The sequence below is a fragment of the Schistocerca nitens genome, chromosome 8 (assembly GCF_023898315.1).
Source record: "Schistocerca nitens isolate TAMUIC-IGC-003100 chromosome 8, iqSchNite1.1, whole genome shotgun sequence".
Classification (NCBI taxonomy): domain Eukaryota; kingdom Metazoa; phylum Arthropoda; class Insecta; order Orthoptera; family Acrididae; genus Schistocerca; species Schistocerca nitens.
Genome location: NC_064621.1, coordinates 555,162,755 through 555,185,096, shown reverse-complemented (window position 1 = coordinate 555,185,096; position 22,342 = coordinate 555,162,755). Strand labels below are relative to the sequence as shown.

At 45.0% G+C, this 22,342-nt stretch overlaps 1 protein-coding gene across 1 annotated transcript in view; it reads left to right on the top strand.

The window, feature by feature from the left end:
• Positions 1–22,342, top strand: part of LOC126198468 (dehydrogenase/reductase SDR family member on chromosome X) — a 63,954-nt gene that overhangs the window by 22,286 nt on the left and 19,326 nt on the right. Inside the window, exon 4 of the mRNA XM_049934813.1 lies at positions 15,472–15,682. Within this exon, the coding sequence (XP_049790770.1) occupies positions 15,472–15,682 (211 nt within the window). The remainder of the gene's footprint in view (positions 1–15,471; positions 15,683–22,342) is intronic.

Below are 22,342 nucleotides of genomic sequence, written 5' to 3'. Positions count from 1 at the left end.
GATTATTCTGGGTTTCCTACAGCTGTCATTATCTGGACTGGATGGAGAGTCATGTAGTCCAAAAAACCTTGTGCGCACCTCACACATGATCAGATACCTGGGTAGCACCCTATGATGTGTAGTGCACACGTGACTCATTTAGGGGGACCCTACAGTTCTCAATCCTATGTCACGAGTCCAGGAAATAGCAACATAGCTTGTCATAGAACTGTCAAAGTCTTTGGTTCAGTTTTTCAACTCGGACCCAAGGGGGTCACGGTCAGTTCTGGAGATAATGCTGCAAATTGTGAGCTTCATTGAAACCCCATGTGCAAGGCTGGTCTCAACCTTCTCTGTCAGTCACTGGAATGATAAAAGTATGACTTCGGAGCCCAGACAACAGGTTTCAATTGTTCCAAGAGCAACAGACTTCAATTGTTCCAAGATGCGCAACGATCTGCAGTTGTTTGCACCCTGTTCTGTTGACGATTGCTGGAATAGATTTTTTTCAGAATGTTGAATGATGGCCCCAAAGTGTACACACTGAATGCACCTAGCGTACTGTCCTGTCCATTGATGCCATTTCCCTAAGGGGTACCATCATTCACTGTACACTTCAGCTGCTGATGATTAATAGCCTCCTACCCTTAAAAGGGTATTGTGTTTGGCCCATATTGACACCATACAAAATGAGTTTGCCCAAAACAGGTGAACTGAGTCGCACTGGCTCAGTTTCATTTCCTGTGAAAGACTGCACCTGAACTAGTTGGCAGATGGGTATACTACTTGGTGTCCTCCCTGGTACCCATACACACTGTACAGGACACCTAGGTATATCATTGAAGTGCCACTTGCAATTAAGTGGGGGAGTAGTGACAGATCCCGTACTTTCTGCAATTGAGACAGGACCCACAGGAGAGGATAGCACTTCAGGTACATTTTGTATGGTATCACAGGTACATAACTCTTGAGAGCTCCTCCAACACACGAATCCACAGCAGGTGCCATCGTTTGACATTAGTCAGGGCGATTCCCAGTTGCTCTGTTCGAAAACAGCATTCACAATGGGGCTGCAACTTGGCTGGTGCAATGTATTAACAGTACAGTGAACAAATAGCTTCAAACTAGGCCTGCTGATTATCTCTCTCATGTTGAGTTAAAAACATTACTAATTCCCTATAAGGATTTGGGCATATACACAAAATGAGATTTCTCTTAAGGCAACAGAAAAACCTTCGGTAAAAATTACTAATTTCTGAAAACTTTTTACGTTAGTTATAATTATTAGCAAACTTGAAAACGGAGTTAATTTGTGATAAATGTGGGTAATATATACTCTCCTTTAAGGGAAAACTAGAGCAAACACAATGTTTGCTAGAATATCTGTTACTGTAACAAAATGGCAAATGCCAATTTACTAAAAATTGGAGGATGCACAAGAGGTCGTAGAGAGCAGATGGTAGACTTCAGTTTATTGGTAGAATACTGGGGAAGTGCAATCAGTCTACAAAGGAGATTACTTACAAATTACTCATGCAATCCATTCTAGAATATTGTAAAGTGTATGGGACCCATACCAAATAGGACTAACAGGGGATATTGGATGTATACAGAGAAGGGCATCGTGAATGGTCAGATTTTTAATCAAAGGGAGAAAGTTACAGTGATGCTGAAAAAACTGAACTGGCCGACTTCCCCCTGCGGGTCGGGGGATAGAATAGGCGAGAGGTATTCCTTCCTGTCATAAGAGGTGACGAAAAGGAGTCTCACTTGTTGCGACCTTTATGTGATGGTCTTCTGTAGGGTTTGACCTCCATTTTTCAAAATTTTCCCAAAGAGCGAGCCAATTGGGGAAGGGCACCTTACACGGTGCAACATGTCCATCGTGCGCTGAGACCTATCGCATCCTTCGTCGACGTGGACCTGCACTTCTGCTCACTCTCCAACTGTTGGGCGAGGGCACCCTCCTGGGTGTTTCTTCCCATCAACTGTGCACTATCGTATTCTACGCAGACGATGATAATGGGCTTGTTTGTTTGGTTGCACCTGATATCCAGCACGGCAGCCAGTCCGTTCTAGTGGTGCTGCCATGTACCCTGTTGGTTGTAGCCCACTGACCATACAGGAATTGCTCTGCTGATGCCTGCGCCATTAATTCCCCACGTATGCCAAGAGGTAGATGCCCATCCCCCTGAGGCTTCGGGACTCCCAGCAATGGCCATCCTGTAAGGTGGCTTTTGCTGTGGCTGGGTGGTGCCTGTGGGGAGGACACCTGGTCACAGTGGGTGGCATCAGGATGGATGACACACAATGAAGTGTAGTACATCATCTGTTGCTGGTGTTTGAGCACCAGCAGTCTCTAAGCGTTCATGGGCCCAATTCAATGCACAGAAGTAGGACCCCAAATCATTCCCCTCCCTGACCACACCATGGGAGGAACGTCGGACTAAGGATGGCAGTGGCTCTTTTTTGCCCCAGTACATTGTATGTTCGAATGATGATGGGGAATCTTTAATGTCGGTGAAGCCTCAGTTTTTTGTTAAGCATTTAGAGGACAAGTTTGGGTAGGTGGAGGGCTTGTCCAAAATGAGATCCAGGTCAGTCTTGATCAAAACAGCATCCTCTGCCCAGTCAGAGGTGTTACTCGCTTGTGGCAAGCTGGAGATGTTTCTGTAACCATCACACCCCATAAGGGCTTAAATATAATCCAGGGTATCATATTTCACAGGGACCTTCTTCTGCAGGCTGACAATGAGCTGTGCGCCAATTTAGAGCAGTGAGGTGTACATTTCATTCAGCGTGTCCGCCAGGGTCTGAGGGATAATCAGGTTGCCACCGGTGCCTTCATCTTGGCCTTCAAGGGTGATACATTACCCGAGAAAGTCAAGGTGATGGTCTACTGCTGCGATGAAAGCCCTATATCCCTCCCCCAATGCGGTGCTTTAAATGCTGGAAATTCGGCCATATGTCTTCCCACTGTACTTCCAGTGTCACATGCCAAGATTGCGGATGTCCATCACAACCTAATACTCCATGTGCCCCACCTCCCATCTGTGTCAACTGCAGAGAGCACCATTTGCCTTGCTTCCCTGACTGCAGGAGTCTCAAAAAAAAAAAATTACAAGATGCTGGACTGACTGACCTACACCGAGGCTAAGAGGAAATTTGAACGCTTACATCCTGTACGTAGACATCATCTTAAGCCGCTGCTGCTACAACAGTTCTAGTCCCATCAGCTCCGACAAACCCAGCTACCTCTCAGAGCCGGAAGACTACACCTGCCCCCTTGATGGAGAGCACTTCCCTCCCTATTGCTCCAGCACGACCTACTTCGGGAGCAAACCCCCGCCCTGCCCCCATCCATCAGGGATGTCAGTCCCCACTTCTGCGCCAAATAAGTGTAAATCTTCTTCTGCTCCGCTCGCTAGGAAGGGGTCGCTTCCCAGGTTTTTGCTAGTGGGAAAGATGACACCTGCTGAAGAGCCCAAAAGCAGCTGGTCATAAGGCTTCACGCTCATCCTCAGTCCCAGAGACTTACCCAGTCTCACGATATCATCCTCCAGTGGAATTGTGGCGGTTTTTTCCACCACCTGGCTGAGCTACGGCAACTGTTAAGCTTTACACCTGCTATCTGCATTGCCCTCCAGGAAACCTGGTTCCCAGCAATGCGGATCCCTGCCCTCCATGGCTATAAGGGATATTATAGGAACTGTAGTGACTATAATACAGTCAGGTGGAGTTTGTGTTTATGTTCTAAACTCGGTCTGTAGTGAAACTGTGCCCCTTCAAACCCCTCTTGAAGCTGTGGCTGTCGCAATAAGGATGACACAGGAAATAACTGTCTGCAATGTATATCTTCCTCCAGATGCTGCAAATCCCTGAATGTATTAGCTGCACTGAGTAATCGACTCCCTAAACCTTTCATACTTTTGGGAGCTTTTAACACTCGTAACCCCTTGCGGGATGGCACCGTGCTCACTGGCTAAGGCAGAGATGTCTAAACTTTACTGTCGCATTTCGACCTCAGCCTCTTCAATACTGGGGCTGCCACACATTTCAGTGTGGGTCATGGTAGTTACTCGGCCATTGATTTATCAATTTGCAGCCCAGGACTTCTCCCATCTCTCCACTGAGAGCATGTGATGACCTGTGTGGTAGTGACCACTTCCCCATCTTCCTGTGACAGGACCGGTGTCAGGCCCACAGATGCCTGTCCAGACGGGCTTTAAACTAGGACTGGGAAACTTTCACCTCTGCTGTCACTGTTGAATCTCCACAACATGGGAACGTCGATATGATGGTTAAGCAGGTGACTACAACAGTCCTTTCTGTGGCAGAAAACGTGATCGCTCGCTCTTTGCTGGTCCCGGCAAAAGGTGGTCCCTTGGTGCTTGCGAGAAGTCTTTGAAGCAATTAAGGAGCATTGGTGAGCTCTACAACAGCATAAGCGGCACCCTTCCCTGGAGCACCTCATAGCCTTTAAACTGCTGTGCCTGCGTTCACCAACTTATCAGACGACAGAAGCAGGAGTGTTGGTCGAGATACGTCTCGACCATTAGGTGCCATACATCACCTTCCCAAGTCTCGGAAAGGATCAAATTTGTTTCCCCCCAGGGGGTCCATAACTCTTTTGTGGATACGTGCGTGGTGAGCACGGGGCCCCGAGCTAGTGTAGTTCTCCTTCGTCAATGGGCTGCCCTAACCCCCTTCCCCATCCCTCCTCATCCCCCAATCCTCCCCCCCCCCCCCCTTACCTCCCCTTCACACTCCCTCTTCTTGGGAGTAATGTATCGAGCCTTTGTCCAGAGATAGACGTTTGAAAACTCCAGGATTCTGTTTCCTTTGTTTTTTCTCCATCCTCACACTTTCTTCCTCTATTGGACTTTCCCTACATTCACTCTTCTCCTTGCTTTCATGCCCTTACTTCTATCTCTGCCTCATTCTCCTTGCCCTATTCTCCTCGTCTTCTTTACCATGTCTTATTCTCCGCTTCGGCGTTTGAGATTCTTTCTTCTATCCATCTGTCCCTCTCACTCTTTCCTCTCTTCTTTCCTCCATGTGCGTGTCTGAAGGCCGACCCACGTGTTCGCACACATAGCCGGTGACGGGGTAACGCGTAATTCCCCGCTCTGGGTAGACAAGTAAGGCACGCACGTACCCCCTGGTAAAGGCCTGGCCCAGGGAGGGGTGATTGCCTGTGCTGTTATCTTCCAAACGTGCCAATTGGTCCCTCCGTCCGTTTCTTGGGAGGTGTGACCTGAGCTGTGGAGAATCACTTAAGGCGGGAGTGCCCTCTGAGAGGGCCCCCCACAAGGAAGGAGCGCGCCATCGGAGACACTGGCAATCGTGGGGGATTCATCCGCAATGGATTTCTCTTCTTCTTCTTCTTCTTCTTCTTCCATGTGTTCGGCCCAAAAAAAGAAAGCTAGATTAAACTCCTGTTCAGAAAATTCTACCACCAGCACTGAAGTTTCTTGTTGTTACAAGATGTGGCGGTCATTGTTTCTCAACAGTCAACCCTTTCGTCATTCAGAAGGGTGTAGATGTGATTGCAGGACCAGTGAAATCTTGTACTCAGTTGCGCAACGTTACGTTTCTGTTGGAGACAGGGAGTGCCTTCCAGGCCCAAAAATTACTTCAAGGCCCTCTCCTACACACATTTCCTGTACGGGTGGAGGCCCACCGCATCCTGATTTCATTGTGTGGCGTGGTGTATACCAGGTCACTCGACGGACTAACTGATGAGGAGATTCTGTCTTTCCTCTCTGATCAGGGAGTGACAGCTGTCCATCGGGTCGTGAAAAGGGTCGACAAGGATCTCATACCGAACCGAGCCATATTCCTGACATTTGACATTGTGAAACTGCCTTCACGAATTAAAGCAGGTTATGAGATCATTTCTGTTCGGCCATATGTACCCAGCCCTAAAAGGTGTTACCAATGTCAGTGGTTTAACCATATACGGCAGTCTAGTTCAAGTGCGGCTAAATGCGTTACCTGTGGCAGGGACGCCCATGAGGGTGACTGTCCACCTCCGTCCCCTCGTTGCATCAACTGTATGGGCGACCATGCTGCCTCTTCTCGCGACTGCCTCGTCTACAAAGATGAGAAAAATATACAGGAACTTAGAGTGAAAGAGAAGGTGTCGACCTCGGCTGCTCGTAAGTTATTCAATAGCAGAAAGCCCACTGTGCTTCCGGCAGGTCAATACAGTACTGTTCTCGCCTCTCCTCGGCCTACCAGGGAGGTAGCTACACAGACATGCGATCTAACATTTAGCAATTCGGTCATCAGATCGGCCAGTGCTAAGATCGCCCGATCAGTGTCTCCTCTTTCTCCCACCAACCCTAAGGCTCAAACATCATCTGCTACTGCTAAGACAAGGACCTCTAAATCAGATGCTCAGACCTTCAAAAAAGAACCGACACGTGGGGATTTCTTCTGTACACAAACTTCACAGCCATCAGCTGTTCTTTCGACAAAATGTAATTCTTCAAAGAAGGCTCATAGAAAAAGAGTTCTCCATTTCCGCCAAGGTGCATTTCTTCTCCTGTGCCACCCAGCAGTTGCCGTCCCCGGCTATCTTCGGTTTCGCCAGACCACACTGCTGGTAGCCGATCATCTGGCCTTCAACCGGCGGAAGAAGCTGCCCCTCCTGACCAGCTCAGGAAGGTGCAGACACAACTGTTGAGTTGATGGACCATGACTCACCACCTATCGATTGCAGCAGCGGTGCTCCCTCGAAGCCAGGCCCGCAGTGGCCGTCGAGGTGACCCTTTCTTGTTTCTTCTTTTTCTTTACATTTCATAATGGCACTTCTTCAATGGAATATTTGCGGCATTCTGTCCAACCGAGAGGAACTAAAATTGCTCCTTCGAATGCACTGCCTGTTCGTTGTAGGTCTCAAAGAAACGAAGTTATCCCCATGCGATCGTATTGACCTGGCACACTATACCTCTGTGCGTTTTGACCTACCCCCTGTGACCGGTATTCCGGCTCATGGAGGGGTCATGTTGCTGGTTCGGGATGATGTCTACTACGATCCAATCACTTTGCGCACAGATCTGCAGGCAGCTGCCATCCGAATTACTCTCTCCACTTTCACATTTTCCATTTGTTCTGTTAACTCTCCATCATCATCTGCCTTTACTAGGGCAGACATGATACAACTGCTTGATCAGCTTCCTACACCATTTTTGTTGATTGGGGACTTTAATGCCCACCATCCCCTTTGGGGCTCTTCAGCATCCTGCCCGAGAGGCTCCCTTTCGGCAGACCTTTTTAACCACCTCAATCTAGTCTGCTTAAATACCAGTGCACCTACCTTCCTTTCAGACGCAACGCATACCTATTCTCACTATCCAACTTGCACGTTGGTTCGAGTGGTATGCTCTGTCTGACATACTCCAGCGACCATTTCCCCTGCGTAATCCATCTCCTGCATCACACACCTTCTCCACGTTCCACTAGCTGGAACATCTCCAAAGCCAACTGGGGGGCTTTTCGCCTCCATGGCGACCTTCCATGATCATAACTTCTCCAGCTGCAATAGTCAGGTCGCATACCTCACGGATGTTATTCTCACTGCTGCTGAATATTCCATCCCTTGTACTTCCTCTTCTCCACGTCGAGTCTCAGTCCCCTGGTGGACTACGGCATGCAGCAATGCTATTCGTGCTCGGCGACGTGCTTTACACACCTTCCAATGCCACCCTACGATGGCGAACTGTGTCAATTGCAAACAAGTCTGTGCACAATGTCGTCGTGTTACCTAAGAAAGCAAAAAGGCTTGCTTGGTGGCTTTCACCAGCTCAATCAACAGTTTTACTCCTTCTTCGGTTGTCTGGGGGTGGCCTGTGCCGGCTATCTGGCACCAAGGTCCACTCCCGATTTCTGGCATGACCGTAGCGAATGAAGTCCTTGTGGATCCTGAGGATGTCTCAAATGCCTTCGGCCACTTTTTCGCGGAGGTTTCGAGCTCTGCCCATTACCACTCTGCCGTCCTCCCCCGAAAACAAGCAGAGGAGGCACGGCCACTTTCTTTCCAGTCTTTGAATCATGAAAGTTGCAATGCTGGCTCCACCGTGCAGGAACTCGAAAGTGCACTCGCCCGGTCCCGATCCTCTGCTCTAGGGCCCGAAGATATCCATATTCAGATGCTGAAGAACCTTTCTCCTGCAGGTAAAGGCTTTCTTCTTCGCACCTATAATCGCATCTGGACTGAAGGTCATGTTCCCACACGCTGGTGTGAAGCAATTGTTGTTCCCATACCCAAACCGGGAAAGGACAAATACCTTGCTTCCAGTTATCGCCCCATCTCCCTTACCAGCTGCGTCTGCAAGGTGATGGAGCGTATGGTAAATTCTAGATTGGTTTGGCTCTTTGAACCTCGACGCCTCCTTACCAGTGTCCAATGTGGCTTTCGTAGGTGCCGCTCTGCTGTTGACCACCTAGTTACCTTGTCGACCTTCATTATGAACAACTTTTTGCATAAGTGCTAGACGGTGGCTGTGTTCTTCGATTTGGAGAAGGCTTACGACACCTGTTGGAGGGCGAGCATTCTTCGTACCATGCACACTTGGGGCCTTCGCGGTCGCCTCCCTCTTTTTATTAATGCGTTTTTAATGGATCAAATGTTCAGGGTATGTGTGGGTACTGTTTGGTCAGATGCCTTTCGCCAGAAGAATGGTGTGCCCCAGGGCTCAGTTTTGAGCATGGCCCTTTTTGCCATAGCTATCAATCCAATAATGGATTGCCTTCCAGCTGACGTTTCAGGCTCCCTTTTCATGGACGACTTTACGATCTGCTGCCGTGCTCAGAGAACATATCTCCTGGAGCGCTGTCTTCAGCGTTATCTAGACCATCTATACTGCTGGAGTGTCGCTAACTGTTTCCGTTTTTCTGGTGATAAAACGGTCTGTATGAACTTCTGGCGTTACAGTTTCTTCCACCATCCTTACGTCTCGGTCCCGTTGCTCTCCCATTCGTGGAGACAACAAAATTTTTGGGTCTTACATTTGACAGGAAACTTTGCTGGTCTCCACATGTGTCTTACTTGGCTGCTCACTGTACCCGTTCCCTAAATGTCCCCAGTGTTCTCAGCGGTACGTCATGGGGAGCAGATCGAATGGTCCTGCTTCGCTTATATCGGTCCATTGTCCGATCAAAGATGGATTATGGGAGCTTTGTCTACTCTTCTGCTCGGCCGTCCATCTTACACAGTCTAAACCCTAACCACGATCAGGGGTTACGTCTGGCGACTGGAGCATTCTACACCAGCCCTGTTGAGAGTCTGTATGCTGAAGCTGCCGAATTACCGCTAAACTACTGGCGCAATATTTTCCTTTGTCAGTACGCCTGCCGGCTGATGTCAATGCCCACCTGCCCGTCATATTTCTCCTTCTTTGACGACTCTCTCGACCGCCAATAAGGGCTGTATGTCTCTGCCCTCTTACCTCCTGAAGTTCGCTTTCGTAGCCTGCTTCAGCAACTTGATTTTACCCTCCCTACGACTTTGAGTGGGTGAGAGCCCGACGCCACCTTGGCTTCAGGCTCAGGTTCACGTTCACCTTGAACTCAGATCGCTCCCAAAGGAGAGGACCACAAATTCGATATACCACTAGAGGTTTGTCGAACTTCATTCGAGGCTTGCTAATAACGTCTTTATTTACACAGACGGCTCAAAGACTACTGTTGGCGTCGGATGTGCCTTTGTCGTTGGGGATGATACTTTTCAATACCGGCTCCTTGACCAGTGTTCAAGTTTTACAGCTGAGCTTTTTGCTCTCTATCAGGCTGTTCAGTATATCCGCTGCCATCGTCATTCTCCCTCTGCCATCTGCTCTGATTCTTTGAGTGCCATTCAAAGTCTCCATGACTCATATTCGGACCACCCTCTCGTCCAACAAATTCAATGGTCCCTTCAGTCGCTAACCAATACCAGCGCTCGTGTCCCCCCCCCCCTTTTTTTTTTTTATTTTTTTTTTTTTTTTTTTTTTTTTTTTTTATTCCTGGCCACGTTGGTGTGCCTGGGTACGAAGCTGCTGATGCTACAGTCAAGGCTGTTGTCCTGCCTCGGACAGCTTCCTTTTGTGTCCCATCAACTGATGTTCGTGGGGTTCTTTGTTGGCACGTTTCATCATTGTGGCATGAGGCTTGGTCCTCTCCCCGTGAAAATAAGCTTAGGGCCATCAAACCGATCCAGACTGCTTGGACGACCTCCTCACGCCCTTCCCGGTGAGAGGTCATTTTGGCCAGGTTGCGGATTGGACATTGCCGATTTAGCCACCACTACCTGTTGTCCGGTGACCCCACCCCGCAGTGCCCCTGTGGTCATCCCTTGATGGTGCGCCATGTTTTATTGTCCTGTCCCCGTTTTATTCACTCTTGTGTTGTCCTGTGTCTGCTGTCTACCTTACAGGAACTTTTAGCTGATGACGCTCGTGCAGCTGCTCGTGTCCTTAGTTTTATTACATTGACGGACTTGTCCAAAACGATCTAACTCTTTTATTTTGTTTCTCTGCGTCTTTGTAAATACTTTCTGGTGTTGGCCCCCCTTGCGTTTTTCTACGCTATTAGTGCACTAACATTTGTGACTGGGCACTAATGACCTTAGTAGTTGCACGCCCTAAAACAAAAAAAAGAAAATCAAACATGTTTTTGGGTACCAGACCCCAACAGGTGTTCCTGGTGTTAACATAAAATTTGTGTTATAATCGCAATTGCCAAGGATTTTGCTGAGAACTATGCTTGAGCCTCTGTGTAGGAGAACTACCCCCCCCCCCCCCCCCCCCCCGCACCCCCCCCCCCCACCCCTCTCGATCGGATCGGATCCACAGTCAGATGATTAAATATCTCTATATCTCTCATCTGACTAAAAGCGACACCTCCTCGTCATCTTCAACCGGATCTGGTGCGATTGTGACTTTCCATCGCAATGGCATGAGAGTATCATCATTCCAGTGCTCAAACCCAGTAAAAACCCACTTGATGTGGATAGCTATCGGCCCATCAGCCTCACCAACGTTCTTTGTAAGCTGCTGGAACGTATGGTGTGTCGGCGGTTGGGTTGGGTCGGGTCCTGGAGTCACGTGGCTTACTGGCTTCATGTTGGGCGGCTTTCGCCAGGGTTGCTCTACCAATGATAATCTTGTGTCCCTCGAGGCTGCCATCTGAACTGCTTTTTCCAGACACCAACACCTGGGTGCCATCTCTTATGATGTATGAAAAGCGTGTGACACGACCTGGCAACATCATACCCTTGCAACATTATATGAGTGGGGTCTGAGGTCCGCTCCTGATTTTTGTCTAAAATTTCCTGTCACTTCGTACTTTCCATGTTCAAGTTGGTGCCTCCCATAGTTCCACCCATATCCAGGAGAATGGGGTCCCACAGGGCTCTGTATTGAGTGTATCATTATTTTTAGTGGCCATTAATGGTTTAGCAGCAGTTGTTGGGCTGTCTGTCTCACCTTCTCTGTATGCAGACGACTTCTGCATTTCGTAATGCTCCACCATTACTGGTGTTGCTGAGCGGTGCCTACAAGGGGCCATCCGCTAGGTGCAGTTATGGGCTGTAGCCCACAGCTTTCAGTTTTCAGTCGCGAAGTCGTGTATTATGCACTTCTGTCAGCGTCGTACCGTTCATCCAGAACGATAACTTTACCTTAATGACGATCCACTCACTGTAGTGGAGACATATTGATTCTTAGGACTGGTTTTCGACGCTCTATTGACTTGGCTTCCTCACCTTCATCAGCTTAAGTGAAAGTGCTGGCAGCACCTCAATACCCTCCACTGCCTGAGCAACACCAACTGGGGTGCAGATCGCTCTACGCTGCAGCAGCTCTACAGAGCCCTTTTTCAATCCTGCCTTGACTATGGGAGTCTGGTTTATGGTTAAAAAATGCCCTCAGCATTGCATCCTGGTGGAGGCTGGAGTCCCTCCATTGCAGGTTAGACGTGCACAACTGCTGGCCAGTTACATTGCACACATTTGTAGTGCATGTGAATTACTGTCTCCTTTTCCCACCCACAGTGGAACTCCTGCATCGGCAGCCCAGATTAGGGCTTCCAATTGCAGTTTGTGACCGATCCCTTCTTTCCGAACTGGAGTCCTTGCTTTTACCACCTATACTTGATGTCCTTTCAAGTACACCTCCATGGTATACACCTAGGCCGCGGCTTCGCCTTGACCTTTCACATGGCCCTAAGAACTTGGTTAACCCCGCAGCTCTCCGCTGCCACTTCCTCTTGATTCTTGACATGTACTGCGGCCATTTGCTGGTTTATACTGATGGCTCGATGGCTGATGATCACGTCGGCTATGCGTATGTCCATGCATGGAGGAAATATTGAACAGCATTCCTTGCCTGATGGCTGCAGTGTTTTCACTGCTGAACTGGTGGCCATATCTTGTGCTCTTGAGAACATCCGTTCATGCTCTGGGGAGTCGTTTCTTCTGTGTACTGACTGCTTGAGCAGCCTACAAGCTATCAACCAGCCCCACCCTCGTCATCCTTTGGTAGTGAACATCCAGGAGTCCATCTATGCCCTGGAACATTCCAGTCATTCAGTGGTGTTTGTCTGGACCCCAGGTCATGTTGGAATCGCAGACAATGAACTTGCTGACAGGCTGGCCAAGCAGGCTATACAGAAACTGCTAATGGAGATCAGCTTCTCCGCAACTGACCTGTGTTCAGTACTACGCCACAAGGTTTTGCGACTTTGGGAGACGAAATGGCATAAACTCAGTGTGCAGAACAAACTGTGTGTCATTAAGGAGACTACGAATGTGTGGAAGATCTCCATGCGGGCCTTTCACAGGGACTCTGTGGTTGCCTGTCGGATCCGCACTGGACACGCTTGGGTTAAGCACTGCTACCTCCTGTGCCGTGATGACCCGCCTCAGTGTCAGTGCGGTGTCCGGCTGACAGTGGCTCATATCTTCGTGAGCTGTCCTTCTTTGGCTGCCCTGCAATGGGCTCTTCAGTTACCGGACTTGTTGCCATTAATTTTAGCTGATAACGCCCCTCTTCAGCTAATTTAGTTTTACATTTTATATGTGACCGTGGGCTTTATCATTCTATATAAGTTTTTGTGCATGTCCTTTGTTCCTTTGTGTTCTCCACACTAATGCTTTTAGGCTGGATGTTTTAATGTGTTGCTGAGTGGCTGGCTTTTCCCTTTTATTCTCTTGGTTGGCCAGCCACGGTCATCTGATCTCTTGTTTTTATCCCATTTACCTGTTTCTTGTTTCTCTCTGTGGCTTTCTTTTCGTGTTTTCTCCATAGTAGTGTTGGTTGTCCTTCTGTCGTTCTTCCATTCTCCTGTTATTGTGCTGTATGTCTCCTTCCTTTTCTTCTTTCCCTTGTGTAATTATTTTACTGGGAACAAGGGACTGATGACCTTGCAGTTTGGTCCCCTCCCCCCCTCCTTTAAACCAACCAACTGGCAGACTTTTGAAGATAGAAATAAGTTTGAAGAACCAGTTTTAAACGATGACTGTAAAAATTTATTGCATTTGCCTATGTATGGCTCACATTTGGATCATGAGGATAAGAGTAGAATAATTACTGTACACACACAGAGGCATTCAGACAGTCATTCTTTCCATGCTCCATACATGGACGGAACGGGAAGGAACCCCAATAACTGGAACAATGGGATGTGCCCTCAGCCATGCACTTTCTGGTGGTTTGCAAAGTAGGGATGTAGATCTAGATGTAGAAAATGATAACTTCCAAAAATTCTCAAAAATGACTTTTGTTTGTGTTAATATATATTGAAATTTTGGATGATTTGTTCTTTGGCAGTAACTGAGTATCACAAATGCTGATTTGCCACGAAGGAAGTTATCCACAAATACTCTTACTGGTAACTTACAAAAATATAGCTTTGTAAGTGTCCAAAAATTCTCAAAAAAACCTATTTGTTTTGTAACTATACAATGAAATTAGGGAAAGATTGTCTTGAAAGAGAATAGGTCTACCATTCTCAAATTTTGAAAGAGCACAAATAAGTTTAAGCTGAAGGTTGATAATAACAGTAAGTTTGTCACGGCACACATGAATGTTTGAAATTTCACAGTATGTCACAGTGCAAATGGGTGTTGATAAAACCGGTGAAAGACTATGCAAATCAGTAGCTGTGACAGCACAAATGTGTACCTCAAAGTAAAAATTACATATTGAGGCTTCCAGTTTCGGGTGAATGATGGAGCATTGTATTGAGCCCACGTCAGCCTATCCTCATCTAAGTCTGCAGGTTTTTGCACCCATTGTCATTGGTGATATGATCTTCTGAGTTGTTAGACCATGTCATATTCCTCTTAAAACTTCATCAGTGATTGATCCCTCTGCTGGGATCCTCTTCAGGATTCCTCTGATTTCCCACAACGGCTGAACACTCTTTGACCATCCTGAATAAGGTCCCAGAGGAATCGAAACATCTATCATTGAAGAGGAATATGACATGGCTTAATAACTCAGAAGATTTTATCATCAGTCATTGTCTTTCTGAGAAATCTATCTTCAGTTTGTACAGTAAGCTGTCGACTGTTCCTATTTAAAGAGACAGCTGTAAGCTTTGCCCTTACTTAAACTGTGACAGGCTATTATAATAATGTGTTTTTGTACAGGCTACTGTTGTTGTTGTTGTTGTTTTTCCACTCTGATAACTGGCTTTGTTCAGTTAAAGAATATTTTGGATTTTTTTTTAAAAAAAATACTGTTATCATACCTAATTCATGATATATCATACACATTTGTAAATAATAGATTTCAGCTATCAGTCGTACTTTAGAAATTTTATTGGCAGATCCAGATTTCAGCTAGAAACTAGCCATTCTCAATGCACTATCATTTTTGATCAATGCATGTAATTCCTGTTGGTTGGGCCTCATCCACAGTTCATTGGGTATTCTATGAAGCCCGACCAACAGGCATTACACACTTCATAAGGAAAATTAGTATGGCTATTTTATTTTTAAACACTCTGGCACATTATATCACAATTCTGTCACTGTAATGTTTTTTTTTTATATAACCTCACCAATCTGCCTATGTGAATTTTGACAGCTTTCACATATTTTGCCCACAGAAAATGAGCCACAGCTCATTATTCCACATCTGGCAAGATTTTCAGTTAACTAAATCATTATAAATAGGCATAAACAAGTTTAAAAATGAATGAATGCTTAAACTATGACATCTGTAATAAGCCAGTAGATAAAAGTACTTGACATGCATATGCAGATTGCTGAATGCAGCAACATGGTGGCCAAATTTAAATAAAAAGGGTGCATTTTTTAAAAATAGTACAGCTCATAGTGATAAACTCTGCTCCTTCAAATTTAAATGCACAGAGGACATTTGGGGCCAGTGATATGTTATTTGTGTAAAACTAGAAAGCTGTAAAGTCTGTATTGAAAAAGATAGTGATACTTACCATGTAGTGTCATCTCTAAAATAATCTTTGCATCTGTGTTTTCAGCTGGCATTATGTTTGTGCCATTCTCACTGACAGAAGATGGATATGAGTCACATTTTGCCGTCAATTACTTGGGTCACTGCCTGCTCACACACCTACTGCTGCCACAGCTGAAGGTAGGTGGGCACTCGAGAGGCCTCAATGCACGCATCATTAATGTCTCCTCCAGTGCCCACGTGGCAGGGAACATAAACTTCAAGGACTTCAACTTGAAGTAAGTACATATCACATGTAACTGCCCAGTGTTTCTTATTCCCAGTGTTTCTTATTCCCAGTGTTTCTTATTCCCAGTGTTTCTTATTCCCAGTGTTTCTTATTCCCAGTGTTTCTTATTCCCAGTGTTTCTTATTCCAAGTGTTTCTTATTCCAAGTGTTTCTTATTGCATATCTGTTATGTGATAACTATTTAATATTTTTGTCCATTTCTGTGTATATGAGATAGAAGTTGTAATATTCGCTTACACAGCTTAGTAGTATTCAGCACACTCTACAGCAGTGTTCACATAACACAGCAACACATTTAGAGATGAAAGGCTCTCATCCTAGGGCAGTAAATGTTCCCATCATCTCGTCAAAATTGTTAAGACACTCATAGCAGCAATCGTAACATAACACACAGTTTTAACAGCAGCAGGTATTTTCTGTATGGGGTGCGCTTATTGAAACTAAGTTTTGAAAACGGCCAAAAGTCGCACTTAGTATTTTTTTGTTTGATATTTTAACTCTTCAAATGAAAAATAGTGTAATCAAAATCAAAGATACAAATTGAGATAATATGGAGAATTTACATTGACATTACCTTTTATGCAGTTGTAATTAATCTTTTGATACACTGTACCATGGGCATTAAAAGGACTGTTGTACAGTCAGATAATCTTTGGCACTGTCAGTGTCATCAATTACTGCTGTACTTTACATTCAAAGTTTAAGTACTACAGTACAGCCAGTTTGATCTTTAGTGCTGTCAGCCAGTAACGTCAGTGTAAGTCTCCTGAATGATCTTAATTTACACTTTTCATTCTAATGATGCTCTTCTTCTTTTGTAGAGGTGAAACTGGTAAATAAAAAATACTAAGTGCAACTTGTGGCTATTTTCAAAAACTTATGATACACAGTGTTTCAGTGAGCACAACAATGTACAGTTTATGCTTGACTGGTGGGTGTGTTATCTTATAACACGGTTTGTGGCAATGACTGGCAAAGGGGCCTGTGACAGTATGTCCACATTTACAAAGTATACTTTCTCTTGCTATCACCATTCTTGGAATATTAACTTAGTGAGCTCATTTTGTTATGAACACAAACCACAATATTTTTCTCCAATTGTGCTATCAACTGTACATGTCCTATATATTTTGTTAGGACAATGATGCTGTAGCTTATTTTTGTTGCAGGTATGTACTAAATAAAAAAAGAATAGATGCTTTTTTTCCTGCTGATTTCATTTAAAAATTGAAATGTTTTCTGTCTATGTAGAGCAGGGGGTTTTCTTTCACATTGTCTCTGAAAACTGTTGATAATTAAAACAATCTTCGCACTTTTTTATTTTCTGATTCTCAGGAGTGGTTTTCCTTTTCTTTGTTTAATTATTTTTTATGTAATTTAATATCAACATACATTCCTTTAATGCTGAAGCATTTCATTTGTAGTTAATATTACCAGTTCAACATCATTGATTAACTCCAGTATTTAGATGGCCAAGCAGCTCTGAAATATCTATCAGCCCCTGGAATGAGATCAAAGTTCATTGCAGAATGCCATGAATCCCTTAAGAGACCAGAGGATAGCAACAAGGCAAGTCTGCTATGGGTGTCTGGCTGATAGGCTAGCCAGGACGGGCAACAATCTCATTTGTTGGACTGGAACCTGTCCTAACTATCCCTGAGGTGGTGATAAAATATTAACTGTGTAGGTCTATCAGAAGGCAGAATTTAGAACTTTGGACTAACACCCAAAAACAGAAACTTGGCAAGCTCATGATAAAGAGAAGTTCTATGCATTCCAGGACTTGAATAGAAGGCAGATTAAACGCATGTATGGTAAATGTGACTGACCACAGGAACTTCAAGAAACATCTACACATAATGGGAGTAGAGAAAGAAGCCTCTAAGTGCAGACAATGTGATACAAGGGATGAAACTGCACCACCTCTAGTGTGAAGCACTGGAGACCAAAGGACACAAAATATTTAGATCACAAGTTCCCTAAGAGATTATGTCTAACAAAGGCCCAGTAAAGGGTATCCCGGTACTCCTCAGGGGTTCTGGCTGGCTTTACTAGAATGACTGGGAGAAAAAACTGCACAATATACTTAGTTTCATTGTGGGCAACAGAGGATTAAGTCCACTATTGTTCTGCCTTCCTAATTAAATCAAATCAAACTCCACTATACATATTTACATATTGCATGTAACAATTCTGTGTATTTATTCTTGAGCAAGGCTAACAAGGAAGAGGTAAAACTTGAAAATAGCAACATGATACATATTAGTCTTAAATATATCAATGAAAATAAACAATTTTTGAAAATATAGTGTAATTGGATAGATAAAAAATTCACCCACCAAGAGGCAGGAGAACACACATATAAAGGTATTAAAGTTTGCAAACTTTTGGAGCCAGTGGCTCCTCCTTCTGGCAGAAGGGTTGAAGGGGAAGGAAGATGGGTGAAGGGAAAAAGACGGTGGAGGATCAGGAAAAGGAGTAGAATTTGGACAAGTCGCCCAGAACAACAGGTCAGGAGAGACTTACTGGACAGTATGAGAAGAAAAAGACTGATAGTTGGGGACTCTCCAACAGGATGAGTAAGAAAGACGGATTATTGGGGACTGCACCAGATGAGATTTAAAAACTGAAGAGTTTAATGATGAAAGATAGGATAATACACAAGATGGAGATTACTGCCAAAACATCGTGCACAAGTTGAGAGTAGAAAGCTTTATACATTGTATGTGAGAGGTGGGAGGTGGAAGGTGGGGGGAGTGGCAGATAATAGACAGGTCAGAAAATGACGAAGAAAACTAAAAGGAAATGAAGACAGGAATAGTTACTGTGAAGGAAATGCTGATACCAGAGAAATTAACATAAAATAAGGCCAGGTGGGTGGCGAGAACCACGGACATGCTGTAGTGCCAGTTCCCATCTGCGGAGTTCTGAAGAAATGGTGTCTGCAGGTAGAATCCAGATGGCACGTGTGGTGTAGCAGGCACCTCGGTCATGACTGTTAAGTTGCAGAGCATGCTCTGCATTAGGATATTGTGTGTTCCCTCTGTCTATGCCCGTTACACTTAACTGACAAGTTGGTGGTAATCATGCTCATGTAAAAGCCCAAACAGTGTTTACGTAACAGTTGGTATACAACATGTCATTTCACAGGTGTGTCTCCCTTTGGTAGTATATGTTTTGCCTGTTACGGGGCTGGAACAAGTGGTGATAGGAGACTGCACAGGGCAAGTCTTACGGCAAGAGCAGTCACAAGGACAGAAACGATAGGGTAGGGAGATAGGGGCAGAAGGAGCATAGGGTCTGACAAGGCTATTGTGGCGATTGGAGGGTGACAAAAAGCTATTGTAGGTGTGGCAGACAGAACGTCAGATAGAGTGGACCTACTTTCAGGGCATGATCTTAAGAAATCATAGTCTTCTCGCAGTAGCTGATTAATTTATTCAAGGCCAGGATAATACTGAGTGACAGATTGGATGTGGTAGAGAAATCTGCTCTTGAACTAGGCTCGTTTGGTAATTACATCCAGTGAAGGAGGAGGTGAGAATGGTGCTGTATTGCTGTGATGGGTTTGTATCAGAACAAATATTTTTACCTCTTATGCCAAGGCTGTATTGGAAAGAACATATGACATGAAAAGGATGGCAACTGTCAAAATGTAAGTACTGTTGTTTTTTAGTAGGTTTAATGTGGACAGAAGTGTGTAGTTGGCCTTCAGTGAGGGTGAGATAAACATCAAGGAAAGTGGCATGTGATTCGGAATAGGACCATTTAAAAAATTTAATTGGGAGAAGGTATTTAGAGATTCCAGGAATTTAAGAGGTCAGCCTCACCATGAGTCTGTTTAGCAAAGATGTCGCCTATGTATCTAAACCAAACCAGGGGCTGAATGCTTATGGACCCCAGGAAAGCCCCCTCTAAGTGACCCATGGAAAGGTTGGTATCAGAGGAGCCTTCTTGGTTCCCATTGCTGTACCCCTTATCTTTTTGTATGTCTGACACTCAAAGGTGAAGTAGTTGTAGGTAACTATAAAGTTGATTAAGGTGAACAAGTAGGATGTCTTAGGTCTGGAATCAGGTGGGTGCTGGCTGAGGAAATATTCAGCGGCAGACCAACCATGGACATGGGCATATTAGAATAAAGGGAGGTGGCATCAACTGCAACAATCAAGGTGTATAGTGGTGGTGGTATGGGCACAGATTTCAGATGTTCTAGGAAATGTTTGGCGTTTTTTATTTAGGAGGGAAGTCTTTGTGCTATTGGTTGCAGGTGTTGATCATTGCATAGTTGGTGAGTGCTTTGAAGATGTCAACTATGGGTTGGCCATGGTGATTTGGTTTAAGGTTCTTATAAGGTAAAAGGGGGGGATGCGTGGTTTGGATGGAGTAGGAAGGTCTATAGATTGAAGTGTTAGTCCTTGTGACAGACCTGAGGTTTTAAGGAGAGGCTGCAGGTCAGTTTGAATCACAGGGATGGGATCCTGACGGCAGATACTGTACATGTGTGTCAGACAGCTGACGTAGAACTTCACTTACATAATCCCATTGGTGAAATACCACAGTGGTAGATCCCTTGTCTGCAGGGTGGATCATGATGATGATAGCATTTAGGGAACGAAGAGCCTGGAGTGGTGCAGAGGACAGGTTAGGGTCATGTTGTAGGAACCTGAGCAAGGGTTCTAAAGCAAAGCTGGATGTGAGGAGTTCTTGGAAGGCTTATAAGGAATGATTTTGAGTTGTGGTGGTGGATCAAGCCCCCAACAGTCAGTCTTTCCTTCTAATCCCACCTTTCAACTCTTTCCTGACCTGGTGTTCTGGGCAACTTTTCCAGATTCTGCCCCTTTTCCTAAACCTCACTTGTCCTTTTTCCTTCATCCCTCTTCCTTGCTGTTCAACCCTTCTGCTAGAAGGAGGAGCCACTGGCTTGGAAAGCTTCCAAACTTTAATACCGTTATAGGTCAGTTCTCATGCCATATTAGTCTTACAGTTATTGATTCTCACTACAATTGGAATTCAATTAATGTGACGAAATCGGAAGTCTGCAACACTGAATGGTGGGATCTTCTTATGGTTACTGGTTATTGTAGAAGTTTTAGTAGTGACCAGGTCAGCATACGAGGCTGTCATAGCACAGATACCATGTCAGAATGTAGCATCTGTCATGTGCTAGACGTGAAAAAGAAATAAAATGTGATAAATGTTTATTAAATCACCCTATCATTTATTAATATTACTCAGTCTTCTCAACTGTGGTATCTTTGGTGGGAAACGTAGCAGTGTGAGAAGTCCCATACCTTGCCACATACAGGATGCAGACTGATGTGCAAGGATAAGCTGTGATGAGATGGCAAAATCACAAAATGTGAAAAATTGTGAAGTAAGATGAGGACTAGTTGTCCTACATATTTTATTTTATAATGTCAAATAAACATTTTTTTAGTAGTTTCGGTAATGTCATTCAAACATTAACAGTGTGATGATGAGGTCCTTTATCTCGAAATGTGTGGCTGTGTTCGGTGGTGATTACTGTAAAATGAGTGGAACACTATAGAGCTACCCGAGCTCTCCCCCGCCCTCCATGAACCATGGACCTTGCCGTTGGTGGGGAGGCTTGTGTGCCTCAGCGATGCAGATAGCCGTACCGTAGGTGCAACCACAACGGAGGGGTATCTGTTGAGAGGCCAGTCAAACGTGTGGTTCCTGAAGAGGGGCAGCAGCCTTTTCAGTAGTTGCAGGGGCAACAGACTGGATGGATGACTGATCTGGCCTTGTAACACTAACCAAAGCGGCCTTGCTGAGCTGGTACTGCGAATGGCTGAAAGCAAGGGGAAACTACAGCCATAATTTTTCCCGAGGGCATTCAGCTTTACTGTATGGTTAAATGATGGATGGCGTCCTCTTGGGTAAAATATTCCGGAGGTAAAATAGTCCCCCATTCGGATCTCCGGGTGGGGACTACTAAGGAGGACGTCATTATCAGGAGAAAGAAAACTGGTGTTCTACGGATCGGAGCGTGGAATGTCAGGTCCCTTAATTGGGCAGGTAGGTTAGAAAATTTAAAAAGGGAAATGGATAGGTTAGAGGGAATTCGTGAAATTCGGTGGAGGAGGAACGAGACTTTTGGTCAGGTGAATACAGGGTTATAAATACAAAATCAAATAGGGGTAATGCAGGAGTAGGTTTAATAATGAATAAAAAAATAGGGTGGGGGTAAGCTACTACAAACAGCATAGTGAATGCATTATTGTGGCCAAGATAGATACGAAGCCCATGCCTACCACAGTAGTACAAGTTTATATGCCAACTAGCTCTGCGGATGAAGAAGAAATTGAAGAAATGTATGATGAAATTAAAGAAATTATTCAGATATTGAAGGGAGATGAAAATTTAAGTCATGGGTGACTGGAATTCATCAGTAGGAAAAGGGAGATAAGTAAACGTAGTAGGTGAATATGGATTGGGGGGAAGAAATAAGAGAAGAAGCAGTCTGATAAAATTTTGCACAGAGCATAACTTCATTGTAGCTAACACTTGGTTCAAGAATCATAAAACAAGGTTGTATACATGGAAGAATCCTGGAGATACTAGAAGGTATCAGATAGATTATATAAGAATGGTTCGGGGTCCATTCTTATAAAGACCACCTCCGCCA